Source organism: Ixodes scapularis, unplaced genomic scaffold, assembly GCF_016920785.2.
Source record: "Ixodes scapularis isolate PalLabHiFi unplaced genomic scaffold, ASM1692078v2 PGA_scaffold12__126_contigs__length_90152505, whole genome shotgun sequence".
In the NCBI taxonomy this organism is placed as follows: Eukaryota; Metazoa; Arthropoda; class Arachnida; order Ixodida; family Ixodidae; genus Ixodes; species Ixodes scapularis.
This window is the reverse complement of record NW_024609838.1, coordinates 41,245,261-41,260,861: the sequence shown is the minus strand read 5'-3', so window position 1 is coordinate 41,260,861 and position 15,601 is coordinate 41,245,261. Positions and strand designations below refer to the sequence as shown.

The 15,601-nt window shown below is 48.2% G+C and overlaps 1 protein-coding gene across 1 annotated transcript; it reads left to right on the top strand.

Moving 5' to 3' along the window:
• Positions 1–12,708: 12,708 nt before the first annotated feature.
• On the top strand, positions 12,709–13,932 carry LOC121046296. The gene has a single exon (XM_042289187.1). It carries the CDS (start codon positions 12,709–12,711, stop codon positions 13,930–13,932), a length of 1,224 nt encoding a protein of 407 aa, XP_042145121.1.
• Positions 13,933–15,601: the final 1,669 nt, after the last annotated feature.

Below are 15,601 nucleotides of genomic sequence, written 5' to 3'. Positions count from 1 at the left end.
TCAACTCCATCGAACCGGCCATTCAGTTCACTGTAGAACGCAAAGAGGACGATGCCCTATCCTTTCTTGACGTGCTCGGGAGACGACAACATGAAGAGTTGAAGTTTTCTGTGTACGGAAAACCTACGCGTACTAGAGGGTTTCTCCAGTTTGATTCCAATCAACCGGCCTGTCACATTAGTTTTGGGGGGTCAGGACACCGTTTTCTAGGGAAAAGACAATATACTTGTCTGAAACAGACAGAAGAAAGGAAGCGCAAACCGTCTGTGCTCATCTAAAAAGGAACGCGCACACGAGTGCCTGTAACCACCGCGTTGACCGTTGTCAAGTCCGATATCACCGACACCAACATCCACAAGCAAGTACGCAGCCTCGCTCAACCACTCGAATCTGCGTACCCTACCTCAAAAAAATAAGCTAAGCGCTGGCGCGCGTGCTAGGCAAACATACAGGGTCCCATCGAGAAAAGTAAACCTTACTTTTCAGCCCGCGTAAAAAAACTACGCATCGCAGAACGCTCAAACTCCGCCAGAATGTAACCCTAGCGGTCTAAGCAAGATGCCAAAGTTTCAGAACATGAGCTCACCTGGATCAAAAGATAAAAGAAAAAAACGAGAAATCTCTACGGGGAGGCTCCGACCACGGAGAGACGCAGACGGAGGCCGTCTGCTTTGCGTTACATCGCATAGGTGGCGCCACCACCGGTGTTCGGGTTTGCGAAGAGCAAAGCAGACGACATCTGCTAAAATAATTAGCATGAAGAAATGTTATGCTTGAGCGAATCCAACGAAGTATCACATATTAGAGCGTGTATTCTTTATTTCCGTTGAAGTGAAAAGCAGTGCGTAAGTGAAACTTCAGAAATGATAGAGAACAATTCCGGATTTGCCGCCAAGCCCGGCAGATGCCCATGATAACCCGCATATGTGGTGGCGCCACCTATGCGATGCAACGCAAAGCAGACGGCCTCCGTCTGCGCCTCTCCGTGGTCGGAGCCTACCCCGTAGAAATTTCTCGTTTTTTTTTTTCTTTTATCTTTTGATCCAGGTAAGCTCATGTTCTGAAACTTTGTCATCTTGCTTGGACCGCTAGGGTTACATTCTGGCGGAGTTAGAGCGTTCTGCGATGCGTAGTTTTTTTATGCCGGCCGAAAAGTAGGGTTTACTTTTCTCGATCGGACCCTGTACAATCAACGTTCACCACAAGCCTATGTCCACGCTTAGACGGCTCATGCCCCGTCCATAAAATCGCCCGCCGAAAGAAAAAACTCCCGCCGAAAGAAAAACCTTAAGGCGTGAATTATTAGATCCACGGTGCGGAGTGCCCAGCCACCTACGTCGGCAAGACGAAGAACCTCAATTAAAAAATCCGCCAACAGAAAACTGATGCACGCAAGTATGACCACGAGCGCAGCGCCGTCGTTCACCACTGCAACGGCAGAGACCACCGGATTGATTTCAACAACACCACCATAATCGGCACAGAGACTAACCCCCGGCATAGGCTTTTCATTCCACCTTTTGGCTAGAGTGCCTTCATACACACGCGCGCTTTTGCTTGAGTGGTGACATCTCGGCCATTTTTCCGCCCAATCGTTCTTTCTATGCATTTTGAAGTGCGCGCAATCCGGTGTCACTCAGCACGAGCGCGTAGCTTTGGCTAATGCATAGACGCCATTTTACCGCCCAAGTCACGCACCAAGTGCGCGAGAACGTCACGCGCTGGCGCATTCAGGGCAACAATGGATGTCTTCACCCTGAGACAGACAGACATGTATAGGCACCCTACTTTTGGCGAATATGTGCTGCCACCTAGAGACGCGACTGGGTTTGAGACTAAGCGGCCAGAATACAACGTGCGCGCAAGGCCTCTCCCACCCGTTCCACACCCAAAACGTCAGCCACATCTTGTTCACCAATTGAGCCGCTGTGACCTAGATATGGTTCCCCCAAACCAGCCTTTGTTGGGACGGCTTAGGGCTGAGCTGGTTGGTTTGACATGTTTTCTTTAATGCAGCTGAACGTAGAGGAAAAGCGAAGGAGAGGAGAAAACAGACTCACACTACTGAACTATTCAACAGAAGAAGCTACCTCTACGGATAGTGTGGAGGAAAAGGAAGTTTTTCATTAAAAGGTTGATAGTCCAGCAGTATGAGTCTTGGTTTTCTCCTCCTTCGCTTTTTTTCCGCGTTCAGCTTGCATTGAAGGAGGCTCACCTTTGTCCCCATCGTGTGTTATCTTCTGCCCCGAAGTGGACACAAAGAAACCATCTTCCCTCTCTGCTCGGCCAGAAGGAAGAGGGAAGGGGTACTGGAACCATTTACTCTCGAACAGATATTTCTACAAAAGGCCCATTGAATCCTCGCAAATTTAAGGGACGCCAGAAAACATAAATAGGTGCTTTGGCGCCTTACTAACAGTCGATGTTAACGGGCTTTACCATATTGGTGAACGAAAAAGATCGAAGAAAAATACTGCTCCTCAACGGCCATCGCCATAGTTACCCCTGAAGAAGAGCCAAGCAGGCCTCTTAACGTAGGGTCCGTATTTTAGAATTTGGTGTGTTGTAGCCCCTCATTTATTGTTTTCTCAACCAGAAATATTTCCGTCAAATGTTTACTTTCAAGTGAGTTTTAAGCATTCTCCATTATGCCAAGTAAGGCACTCGTTCAGCACACCTCTCCAAGCACAAAACTGAGGAGGAGGCAGTGGCGGATCCAAGGGGGGGGGGGGGGGGGGGGGGCTGTGGGGGCGATCGCCCCCCCCCCCCCCCAAACGCCTCGCCAGGCAACCCCCCCCCCCCCCCCGGGGTTCTTCGTCAGCTCGAAGAAAAAACGTAGGCAATCAACGCGAGAAACAAAAGATTAAAACAGTGGTGGGTGGACGCGCCTGCTGGGTGCTTCCAAAGTGGGGTTTATCTCCGTCAAGGTCATGGTACGTCTTCCCGACAGGGACGGCGCCAGGAATTTTGAAGTGGAGAGACAGTGGGGGAGGCGCACCAAATATCAGGGTCCTCGACTGCAGGCACACTTCCAAACAAGGCCAGCACGTCGAGCACGGAGGGAAAATACCTTCAACATATTTAGTCCCCTTTCTCTCTCTCTCTCTCTGTGTCTCCCCCTCTCTCTTTGGGGGTCGTCTGCGAAAAATGTGTGCCCTGAAAGCTCCCAAACGCAGACGCCAAGCAGCCTTCCTCAAGGGTAGCGGATTGTCCTTCCTCTCTAGCGGCCGCCTTTTCATCACTTTTCGTTTGATGGTTTCTTCGTGGTTCTGGGCTTGTCGTTTGGCCTGTCTTTTTTGGCTTGCTTTTAGATGCTGTCGCCCACGGGCTCACTAAAGGTATCTTATTGGCACGGTGTGCTCATTGCCAAGGGAAGTGCGGACGGGACGTACCAGGAGGAGACGTTCCAGGGGAAGGGGGGGGGGGGGGGGGGGAGGGATGCAGCTTGTACGATTAGGTGACCAATTGCTTTTCTTCTCAACTGAGAGAGGAAGCAAATGCTCTGGGTACAGTGTAGTCTGGGTCTGAGCTTCTCCTGAAGACGCTCCGGACTTCTCCATGACCTTGCCTTAAACATAAACCCGCTTTCGTCCTCGCCTCCATCCCTCACTGGGGATCAGCGCCGCAGCGCGGAATACAGAAAGAAGCCGACGAGCGCCAGAAGGGGGAGATGGTTCCTCTAACGGGCTTCATACTGCTTGCGGTACGACTTCTCGTGGCGGGAAGCTAATAGAAGAAAGATAAACGGTACGAGTACTCTAAAGGCTGGAGGCTGCTTACACGGGGTCCTCAAGCCGACGCCGTAGGCATTTATTTGTGTACAATGCCGTTTCAACTTAGGGTGGCGCGGCTTCTGTGGATTGACGGCAGAGCTTTCGCGCGGCTTTGCAGAAGCGAATAAGTGTGTGTCGAACGGACTTGGGAAAAACGAGCCCTTTCAAAGATGCGACTATACATAAACTAAATAGACAGTGCCTGTGCCCGTTCGAGTGAACACCGACTCCCAAATATCCATGCTGCAGCCGTGACCGGCCTTTAGCCTAGGTGAGATTCGCCGACCTTACAACCGCTCTGCCCTATCATATCTCTGCACCTGTCCTCTCGACCGTGACGAATGAGCTAACTACCCAGAAACAAGTAAGTGTTCCCTTGATACAGAAATATCCAGACGAAGTGCAATTGAATATAATTTGGAAGGATCTATTGCTGGTTTAAGGTCTTGTCTAAGTTCAAAAGTTATAGTTGTCGAACTATAACTTTTGAACTATAACATTATGCTTCCAGAATTCTGCGCTCTGGACGTTCCAAATATGCGGCGAACAACCGACGAACTTGCATGGCAGCGATCGTTTCGCTCGCTGCGTCAACAGTGTTTTGACGCCGCGAGCAGCGTCGAAGCCGCCGGGCCATTTTTGTCGCGTGTGTGCAACGTACTCGCTCCGCTAATTTAAGCCGCTCTTCCCGTTGCCGCAGCAGTTGAGCACTAGCTCCAACCAGAATGTTTGCCAAGGCAATGTCTTTAAAGGGGCACTGACAACCCAAAGGTCGTACTCTTTTTTATTGTCTAAAACGATGCAAGTTGTAGTCATAGACACGCAAAAAAAACCGCATCGCGAAAAAAAATTTCCCCGCGCGAGCGCGCGCCTTTTTATTTTTGGCGTTTATATTTCCCGCGCTCACCTCCTTGCTTCTTTTGATCGGTGACGTCAAAAATCAGGAAATTTAGAAGCTTTGTAGGCGACATTTCTATAACGTTTAATAACGGCAATCGTAAAACATGTTTTTTAACGCAATGACGAACGCACTACGGCCTTTCTTTTTGAAATACCAAAAACCAGATTTCGGTGTGATGTCGCTTCCTGGATTTGTGTTCTCCCTCGGAAAACTTGGCGGCGCTCGATCAGAGGCTTATCGCCGAGTCGGGGAAGAAACCGTTTTTTTCCCGCGCCGGCGCCCTTCTATCCCGCCTGCTCACCTCCTCCTCTCTTCGGGTCGCGGTAGCAACGGCGCTTTGCTTCACAGCGTGGTGCGGAGGTCCGAAAGAAAGTCGAGTCGCAGGAGACCGCAAAATGTGACTCACTGCACTGGCGCGGATCGCGCGGGAACTTCAAATTCGGTATTTGGAAATTGTTTTTTTAATTCACAAATACTGAATTCCCAAGTTTCGAATTTTGAGGGTAATGTCCCGGCATCATTTTCAATCGTTTCGGATAATAAAATAAATTACGATTTTGATGTGTCAGTGCCCCTTTAAGCTGCGCTAAATCGACTGCTCACGTAGTGTCGGTCTGAAACCCATGTTTCAGAAAGAATATTGTCACCACAATTTTCGAGATACTTACCTCTAGCGTGGTCACCCGAAAGGTTTTAATTCAAAGAGTTCATCCCCGACAGGTAAACCGATGCAAAAGCTCTCAAGATCTATATTATGTTATCTGAGTTTAGTGAAGACGATAACTCCACAAAAAAATATAAGCGCTCCCCCCCCCCCCCCCCCCCCCGCCGTTTTACACCGAGGAACCGCCCCCCCCCCCCCCCCTAAAATGGAGGCCTGGATCCGCCACTGGGAGGAGGTCCAACCGTCGTGTGCCTAGAGGCTAAGTTCAGAACTTTACGTTTGGGGACAAGAACACCATGAATTATTTTAAGAAGCGAAAGTATGGAGGCGAGCTGGTTAGAAAACATAATAATCTAGCGCGACGCGTGCAAGACAAACATTAAAATGGGACACACTCGAGCACCGTCGAGCAAAGCTTCGTTTAAAGCTTTTCCATAGCATATATCATTCACAATCTGGTATTCCATGCGATACCTATATTTCTTCACCACATTATGTATCTGCTCGTGTGGATCATGCCCACAAAGTGCGTGAGCTTAGATGCAAAACTGTAGCATACAGTAGCTCTTTTTTCCCTAAAACGATTTCCCAATGGAATCGGTTGCCTTCACCCATAGCGTCTGTTATAGACAATGATGCTTTTTATGCTGCCCTAGAAACAGTCACGTCATTCGATTAAAAGGGTTCATAGCATGATTCTAATAATGTTTTTGTAAAACTTGTTGCAATCTTCTCCGTGTGTCGCGATAGTTGTGACTGTTGTTTCATATTCGCGAAATCCTTTTTGTTCGAATGGTTGTCTTTTTATGAATATTTCCAATGTAGTACCTGTTACGTCATACTTTATTTTTTTGTGTATAACCCCCCCACTGTAATGCCGAAAGGCGCTGTGGGTATCAAATAAATAAATAAATAAATAACCCTGAGACACTGAGAAATGAAATGACGAAGACGACACAAAATCTCAAACACAGCATAGATTTTTTCGCGAGGAAACAGCGATACATAGCCGTCCACACGAACCAGAAAAAACGACAAAAAAAAAAACAAAAAAAAAAACGTCGTGCTGCAAAGTTTTAGAGAAACTCAGCCAGGCAGACTGATCTCCAACTTCAACACTGCACCAATATGCACCAAAAGCAGACTGCCCAGTGGGCTAGCGCACACCAGCTCGGAGCACGTGAAGCGAAAGCTCGCGCTATAGACCACAGGATCCTGGGTGCAATGGATCTTTTGTAGAAACATCGGTTAGAAAGTAAATGGCTCTAGCATTTGGTTCTAGTACCCTCCTCTCTCTTCCTTCTGGCGGAGCAGAGAGGTTTCTTTGTGTCGATTTCGGGGCAGAAGATAACCCACGATGGGGACAAAGGCGAGCTTCCTTGAATACCAGCTGAACGTAGAGGAAAAGCGAAGGAAAAGAGAAAACAAAGACTCACACTGCTGCACTATCAAACTTTCATTGAAAAGCTTTCTGTCCCTCGACACTATCCGTAGAGGTAACTTCTTCTGTCGGATAGTCCAGCAGTGTGAGATTTTGTTTTGTCCCTTCCTTCGCTTTTCCTCTACGTTCAGTTGGTATTCATGTAAGCTTGTCACACCAACCAGCTCAGCTCCAAGCCGTCACAACAAAGTCGAGTTTGGGGGAGCCGTATCTAGGTCACAGCGGCTCAATGGGCGAACAGGATGTTGTTGACGTTTTGGGTGTCTAATGCCCGTGTCCCACTAGAGCGACAGACATGAACAAAAGACAGCGTCAAGCCTCAAGCCCATCATGCAGCATGCTCGCGATGGTACCTTTGGCAGGCGTTTAGTCGTTCGTTCCTCGTGAAGTAAGCACGAGCGATTGCAAGCCTGCCAAAGATACCCTCGCGCGCATGATGCTCGTGTTTGAGCATAAGAGGCTTTATTCTACAAAGCCTCTCAAATCGCAAAAGACTCTGGTTTGTTTGTTTTTGTCTGTCGCTCTAGTGGGACACGGGCAAAACGGGTGGGAGAGGCCTTGCGCGCACGTTGTTTTCTGTCCTCTTAGTTTCAAACACAGCCGCGTGTCTAGTGGCAGCACATATTCGCCAAAAGTTGAATTCAATCCTCACCCCTGCCTGTTTTTATCTGGATGAGAATCGTACCGGCGTGCGGTTGTGTATCACTACTGCGTGATGCACGTTAAAGACCTCAGGCTAGCGGTTGTACTGTACCGGCTAAATTCCTCATCTACAGCTGGGAGTTTCGTCGCCCATTGAGGCAGACCAAGTTCTAGTCTGTACAAACATACACACAACCCTTTTTTTTTTTCTTCATCGCACACCAGCTTGTCACTGGATTTTAGGAGCACGTGGAGTGAAAGCTCGCGCTGCAGAACCCAGGAACCCTGGGTTCAATTCTCAAACCTTGCCCGCCCTTTTTGATCTGGATGGGCGTCGTACCGGCGTTGGGTCGTGCTTCACTACTGCGTGATGCACGTTAAATACCCAGGCTAGTGGTTGTACTGCACTGGTTAAATTTCTTGTCGACGGCTGAGACACATACGCCCATTGAGTCTAAGTTCCAGATGTATACGCATACACACAGCATTCTAATTATTTTGTGGTTGCGGCCGGTTCTCGAATCTCGCGGTATATCTAAACAGTATTGTTTCTATTAGATATATGTCTAATTAATCTTCTCGAATATAGTGAATTGTATCGCGCCGCATAAACCCTAACTTTTATGAGGGCGAATTTTCGCGCGGACTATTTTTCATGGCGGATGACATTTCTCATTTATCTTGTCAGAACTAGTACGTTTCACCGCGCTATAAAAATCATTACTTCGGCTAACTTTTTCTAGGACAACTTTTTGAGCGGATGCCTTTTCTATTTTATCTTGGCGGAAACTATAAATTTCACTGCGCTGCATAAATTATTGTCCTTATTACAAAAAAGAAAAAAAAGACTTTCAATTACTTTTTTTTTTTCAGAGCGGATGACATTTTTATTTTATTTTGTCGGAAATAGTAAGATTCACTGCGCTGGATAAACTCGTACAATTATGGCAACGAACTCGGACAGGGACTATTTTGCAGAGCGGACGAACCTGTGAGACGGCATGTGACAAATAAGCCCGCAGAGGGGTCATTGAAAGCTTGAAGAAAGCAGAGCGTCGCTCATCACGTTCACGCGCTTCTTGCTCCATGATTGGTTCTTCGGCTTTCTTAAATGGCCCATGCTCCATTCTCACTGGCTGCGGAGCCAAAATGAGATGCTTAAAATACTCGCCACGCCCTGCGTCACTTAAACTGACAGTGACTACAGAAGCGCAGATAAATGATTATGCAGACTGCCATCGTCCGTTTTAAACGACAGATCGTCGAATCGCCACGTTGTACCGTTTGTACCAATGTAGAGTGCATGGTGCGCTCACTGTGCATCTGTACTTGGGGGAGCGTTCGTGTGACGATCATCTTTTCGGTGCACCCTCAGCTGCACTAAACTGCACCAAGTGGAGCCAGGGACACGTGTACATCATGTTTCACCGTAAGTGCGCTCGGGCAGAAGGATATATATATGGCTGGGGCATAGCATCCTGATAATGCCCGCCCCGTCGCCGGTTGCCACATATACCCAATGATAACAATAATAATAATAATAAATATTATTAAGGACGATAATGATAATAATAAGCGTCCTTTTGAGTAAGAACGAGCAGTCAATTGAGACTAAAAAATCAAAAACAAAAAATAAAGCACTAATTCGTTGCGGCTACATGTCCTAACACTGCTCATTGAACATCCCTAACTTCTTTTCACTGAGGTTCCTTCGTGGTTGTCACTCCGAAGCAAAGAGATTAAGAACCATTTTTTTATATTACTGCGAATGATATTTAAACTTCAGCCCTGATGGTCCTAAAATAAGACATGTGATTTTTTTTCCTCGAGCTTTGGGGGTTCTTTTTTTATTTTTGTTATTGCTTGTGCCACTCTTGGTTATCACTAGGCGCCTAAAGCATTTCTCAGAGCCCGTGCTATGCCCCTGACATTGATAGTGCTCGGCGATCTTTGACACCTCGAACGGGAGTGTTCGCCGACAGACAACTCACGACCGAGCATAAGCCGAGCGTTTCCGGTCATTCCGTTAGCCGCAATCGACCGTTAAGGCCCGACCACACTAGCGTCGCGGAGGCTTGCCGCGCGCCGCTGGCCGCCGCAGGCTGCCGGCCAAAACCAGCTTTCTCCATCAACGGCTCGCCGCTCGGCGCCGTCCAGGCAACCACCCCACGCGCGGTTGAGGGCTCGCAGTTTCTTGGTGCAGAAGAAAGAAGCCAGTGAAAAGTGGCGTAGATAGTGACGTTGCGATGCCATAGCAACACGCAAGCCGCTTCTCCGCGCGTCTTTCACGTTGCGAAGGAGCGTAGCGTAATTTCGTTTCGTCTGCAATCCCTATTTCCCCCGATGCTTTTCCGAACAGAGAAGTTCCTCCAAACTGTGCGACTTTTCTCCTTTTTGTATGAAAAGACGATGCCAGACTACCTATAGAGAGGGACGCTAAGAACAACCGCTATGCAGTTATCGGAGGTGAATTCGAGATCACAGGTGAGTTTCTCCGCTACACTTGTCGCATGTCGCCTTCGCTGCGACGGATGTCGTGTTGATTTGGTGACATTCTCGAAAGTAATCTTCATCTCTGGCGCGCAGCCGGGGCAGCAAAGCACTGACCTGTCCCTCGGTGTTTCGGTAGCACCAAATCGGCCGGAACAATAACCTGCGACTCCTTCTCTTCAGAGCGCGGCGACGTCGCAAGACCAACGAGCAGGCTAGGATGATCACATTCACGCTAATCACCAGGTCATCATCGACACTTACGACGTAGGTAGCGGGTGCGGTTTCGATCCGATATATGCAAAAAATGAGAGCCGAAACGCAAGAATCTAACGAAAAGCAGACGACGAAAGCACAGGAAATCTGGCGGAATTGCGAGTGCGATTGCGAGAACGCGAAAGCCAGTGCTGTCATGTGACTATAACGCCCACAAAACGGAGCCCAATGTGGCCTGCTCGCCGCCGGACGGTAGTGCCACCCAGCGGCGCCGACCGGCGGCGCCGTTGCCGCTAGTGTGTTCAGGCCTTTACGTCCACTGGGTCCAACGTTACTAGAACAACTCAATTGGGAAACTGCCATAGAGCCTCCTCTAAAAATGTGGCACCGAGCCGTACTCGAGAACCTAGCTAATGGCGATCCGCCTTTCCTCCCGCAGCGGCCATTCGGGGAACTACACGGCTGCTTCAATAGGCCATTTTGGCGCCGAAACTTTACAGCGTACGGGTTTCAGGGATGCCAACCCCCGTTTCCCCAGCGGACGCGCCGCGAATTACTATCAAAGTTGGCACGCGCCCAGGTTGGGACGCGCTACCTGAAATCAGAGGTGAGACATGGTTGTATAAAAACAATACTAATTGTGCCGGAAAACCTTCTAGACTAAAGATTTTAGAAAACATCACGCGCCTGTTGTTTTGTACTAATCTCCAATGAACGTACTTACAAAAATAATTTTTACGTTTGTTTTTACGCAAAAACATGCTTTCTAAAAGCTCAAGGTGACTACAGTAAAGAAAAAAAGATTGAGCCGCCATCTTGGCACATCGACGCGGAAGTTTGGGTACTCTAAGAATATTTACTGACTCTAGCATTGGCATATAAGGCAAATTTTATGTTTCAACTTGTCGCTAATGGGTGGCGCTCTTATCGTATTTAGCTCGGTCTAGGTGAACGACAGTCGCCCGGGTTTCGAAGGTGAGTTTCCCAACTTAGTGTTTTAGTAACGTTGACGTAAGGTGAAACGAAGTATTCGTTCTTCCTCGCGTGACTTTAAAAGTGGTGGCGCCAGTGGGCAAATGGCCCCGACCACTTCCGCTTCTAATCTAGACGGGGGGTTTTGCAGTATTTGCCAAATAAATATGCACCTATCTTCTGGAAATTGCCACTTATAGCACTGTCAGACTTCATTCACTCTTACAATAAAAAAACGTTGAGTAAAAATTTAGAAAAATTACGTGAATCCGAAGCGTGCCGGTTGCTACTCAATAGATTGCGCCACTGAGTTTATTGCCCAGAAAAAAAGGGCAAATACAAGTTTCCACCATGCTTTTAGCGCCACACTCAACACCGGAGTTGTCGCTGGAAATCGATAATCTTAGTCGTGACGTCACAGATCGGTACTATAAGAAAGATTTACCGAAACATGTCGTGCGCTACTAGGCACCTCCTGGAGCGAAGCGCAGCAAGGCAACACGAGCGCTTGCTAGCGTCTTCTATAACATATTTCAGTGACCTCTAATAGTTCCACAAGTGACAGGATGTATGCACGCCGTCGTCCACCTGTCCGCCCTGTCGCCTAAGCAACGGCCTCTTGTTGGAACGGTGCAGTACATGTAGCCGCCCGCAATCGCAACATTTCCGGCTCAGTGTCAACTGAGTGCGCAACGAGAACTGTATCGCGTAAATCCGAGCGGAAGTTTACGCCATCGGTGAACTCGGTGAGTGTATTTCGTCCCGCGTTCTCTCGGATTACTGCGGATACGTAACGGGTTGTGCCACGATATTAGCAAGTTTTAAAATAGGGGGCCCCACAGCTTTGGGTGCCTCAAACAGCTTGGGGCGTCCCACTGAGCATGCGCAGAACTTCTGCGCATGCCCATTGCGATGCCCCGGGCTGTTTGGGGCACCCAAAGCCTTGTGGCCCCCTATTCTAAAACTTGCTATTAGTTAGTTTTAGTATTACGAATACGTGCAAACGCAAGCACTTGGCCTTTGCGTTAGCGTTGCGTGTTCCGCACTGAGCGTGCGCGGAACTTCAAACTGCGTCTTGGATCGGCGAACAGCGACGACGCGCATGCGCAGGCTAGAGCACGCAACGGTAACGCAAACGCATAGCGCTCTATTGAGTACGAATGTTTCTCACATTAGACAAGCTTACTGGCATTAGTAAGATCCAAGTGTACCCGCACGCAACGCCACTGACCAAGAAGTTTCTTCGTCGCCGCGTAATTTCAAGGATAGTAGCTGACGCTTTCTTTCAGTCTCTCCTTCGCACAACATGAAGACGAAGTTGTGGGTATCGAATTTTTGGCGTTGTCAACACTGCGATCCCGATGGTGTTTGTCATTAAGCTTTGCGATCTCCCGCGGTGGGGATATTTTAAATTCGGCTCGGTCAGTGGACACGAGCCGTGCGTAAGCATTCGATTTGGGCTCGTGACAATTCATGCCTCGACATGCATTCGGCTGGTGTCTCGCGTCTAATCGTTGAAATGACAGGAATAGCTGAAACTTGACAGCGTGTGCGGGGATCGGTGGCCGAGAGGAGGAAGAAGAAGCCGTTCGGAACGGCAGCAAGAAACATGATGTCTGGTGGAAACACCGTATCGGCCACTGGCCGAGTTAATCCCGTATCGTCCGACAACAGTACAAGCGACTACAAGGTAATCCTTCCCCGTTTTCCGACCGGCAACCTGATTTTAAACTCCGTATTCCTGCATGCAGACATAAGCGCTAGGCCTTACTCAGCGCCAGACTTTCGCGACGCCCTGAAAGACGTAATAGATCTCCAAGATGTAAAGGCAACCGGACAATACCAAATGAGTCACATTTGGATGGTCACCTGCACAAACGCGCTCGCGAAAGCGAAACTGTGTCAACAAAGAGAGGTTCTCGTGAAAGGACGAAAATGTCTGGTTATAGACCCAGACACTCGTGACATCAAGATAAAAATCATTTGGCTACCAGACCATCTTGAAGACCGACGCGTCGCTGAGGCCTTGCAGGCCTATGGAACCGTGCGGAGCATAAGCCGGGAAAAATGGAGATGCCCCGGCATGGAACATATGGACACTTTAAACAGAGAAGTGAACATCACACTTCACGACGACATCACGATTGAGAAGGTGCCACATCTCTTGAAGATTTTTGGATGTCAGTGCCTCCTACTCGTGCCAGGACGTCCACCTCTATGCCTAAGGTGTAACAGAGTGGGGCATGTACGACGACAGTGCAAGACCCCCCGCTGCTTCAAATGTGGGAGATACGGACACACGACTGATACTTGCGTCACGACGTATGCAAGTAAGCTCCTTGGACCGAGAACCCAAGAGGCCGAAGAACAAAGTGAGCTGCTGATGGATGTCACGGAGGTCCTCGACGCCTCGGGGCACACACCACCGGCATCAACGATCGAAAAGTTCGTGGAACAGGAACACCAAAGAGCAGCACCTGCCATCAACGAATGCAAGGATGACCCTGGGGGCCTCCCGGAGCCACCACCGCCGGACGAGGACGACACGTCATCCTCATCATCAGAGTCAACGATTGTCGGCGAAGTCGTTACAGAGTGCGACAAAGACCATGACGAGGTGGACGCGGAACCCACATTCATCGCACGGGCCTCTGAGACGTCGAGACCATCTGATGAACCAGAAGGAACCTCAACGCCCCTCCCGACCAAAAGTTCCTCTGCTGACGAGCTCCCTTCCAAGAGGTCCAAGAAAGACCGCCAGCCGGCTGGGATACGGCACAAGCCGTACTCCAAGCTGCTGGGGAACCTCCAGGGTACCGAGAACAACCACTAAAATGTCCTGATGTATCCCGCCCTTCCATTACATATTCTAACGCTAAATGTTAGAGGTTTAGGGTCTAGAAGGAAGCAGTTTCAGCTGTTGCGTCTTTTTGAAAAGGAGAAAGTTGACGTTGCGGCAGTACAGGAGACAAAATTATCTACAGATGAAGGCATTGCTGAAGCGTTAGAACCTTTTCTTAAGGATTACGAAATCTGCATTAGCCAAGCCAAAGGAGTCTCTGCCGGATGTTTTCTTTTTTTCCGTAAACAGCTTGAGCTATCATCAGCTTCCATTCTTAATGACCTGGAAGGGCGTCTTATTTCTTGCGACATTTGTTTTAGGCAGATAGATTGGCGTTTTATTTGCCTGTATGCTCCAAATACGCCTAGAGAAAGAACATCATTCTTTGAACTTGTTTCGCCGCTTTTCAACACAAACAGAACGATAGTTGCAATGGGAGATTTTAACTGCGTTTGTAGTGCAGACGACCGATCGGTGTCACAAACAAGGTATGACGGAAGTGCCGCCGCTCTACGGGGCACGCTTCAAGACCATAACCTTGTTGATGTAGCTTACAAAAAAGGTGAATCGATACGCTACACCCATTTCCAAGGAACGTCTCACGCACGTTTAGACAGAATATACGTCTCAGGTGATATAATCGACTCAATGAGTAATTATCAAGTCAAACCAGTTTTCTTTTCTGATCATTGCCTGGTATCAGTCTGCTTTGGGCCCCGCAGACTCCGAGGTGTTCATCGGCAGTGGGAACACTGGAAGCTCAACCTGAGGCTTCTAAGCGATGAGCAATTTTCAACCAACATCTCCTTACTTTTGTCGAATACACTGCAAAACATTGGCATGCACATCTTTGCAAAATGGGATAGTTTCAAGCAAGAAGTAAAAAACATCGCAATCGAACGCTCTACAATTGCATCATATATGAACAAACAACAGCAGCGAGACCTTTTTAAAGATTTAGTAACCCTGCACGAGCTTGAATGCTTAAATCCAGGCGCGTACAGCGACGATATTAACATAGTACGAGCCCAGCTTCAAAAATATGAAACCGAAAGGTACCGCGGAGCATTAATTCGCTCGCGGAAGAAACGCTTTCTCCTCGGCGAACAACCTACAAAAAGATCTCTGGACGACGAAAGGCGCAACGCACTGTCAAAGGAAATAGTAGAAATCAACAAAGATGGATTGATACTCACCGATGCCACTGATATAGTGAAATCTTTTCACCACTTCTACACAAATATTTTTGGAACAGTAATAGTCACGAAAGAGAAGACTGAGATAGAACAGCTACTAGCACAAATGCCAAAACTTGACGAGGAAGATCGCAATCTAATTGAAGGCCCTATAACATTAAACGAAATTAAGGCCGCAATTAAATCTCTCCCAAATGGGAAAACACCAGGACCGGATGGACTAAGCGGTGAATTTTACAAAAAGTTCCAAGACATTATATCTCCTGCTTTACTGGCTGTATTTCAAGAATCCTACATACAGAAAACTCTTCCCCCTTCATTTTACTGTGGACACACGGTATTGCTGCCAAAAACAAAAGACCCGGAAATGCTTAAAAAGATGGAAAACTACTGACCAATATCACTTTGCAACGTAGATTATAAAATTTACGCTAAAGTGCTCAATGAAAGACTTCAGTGCGTAA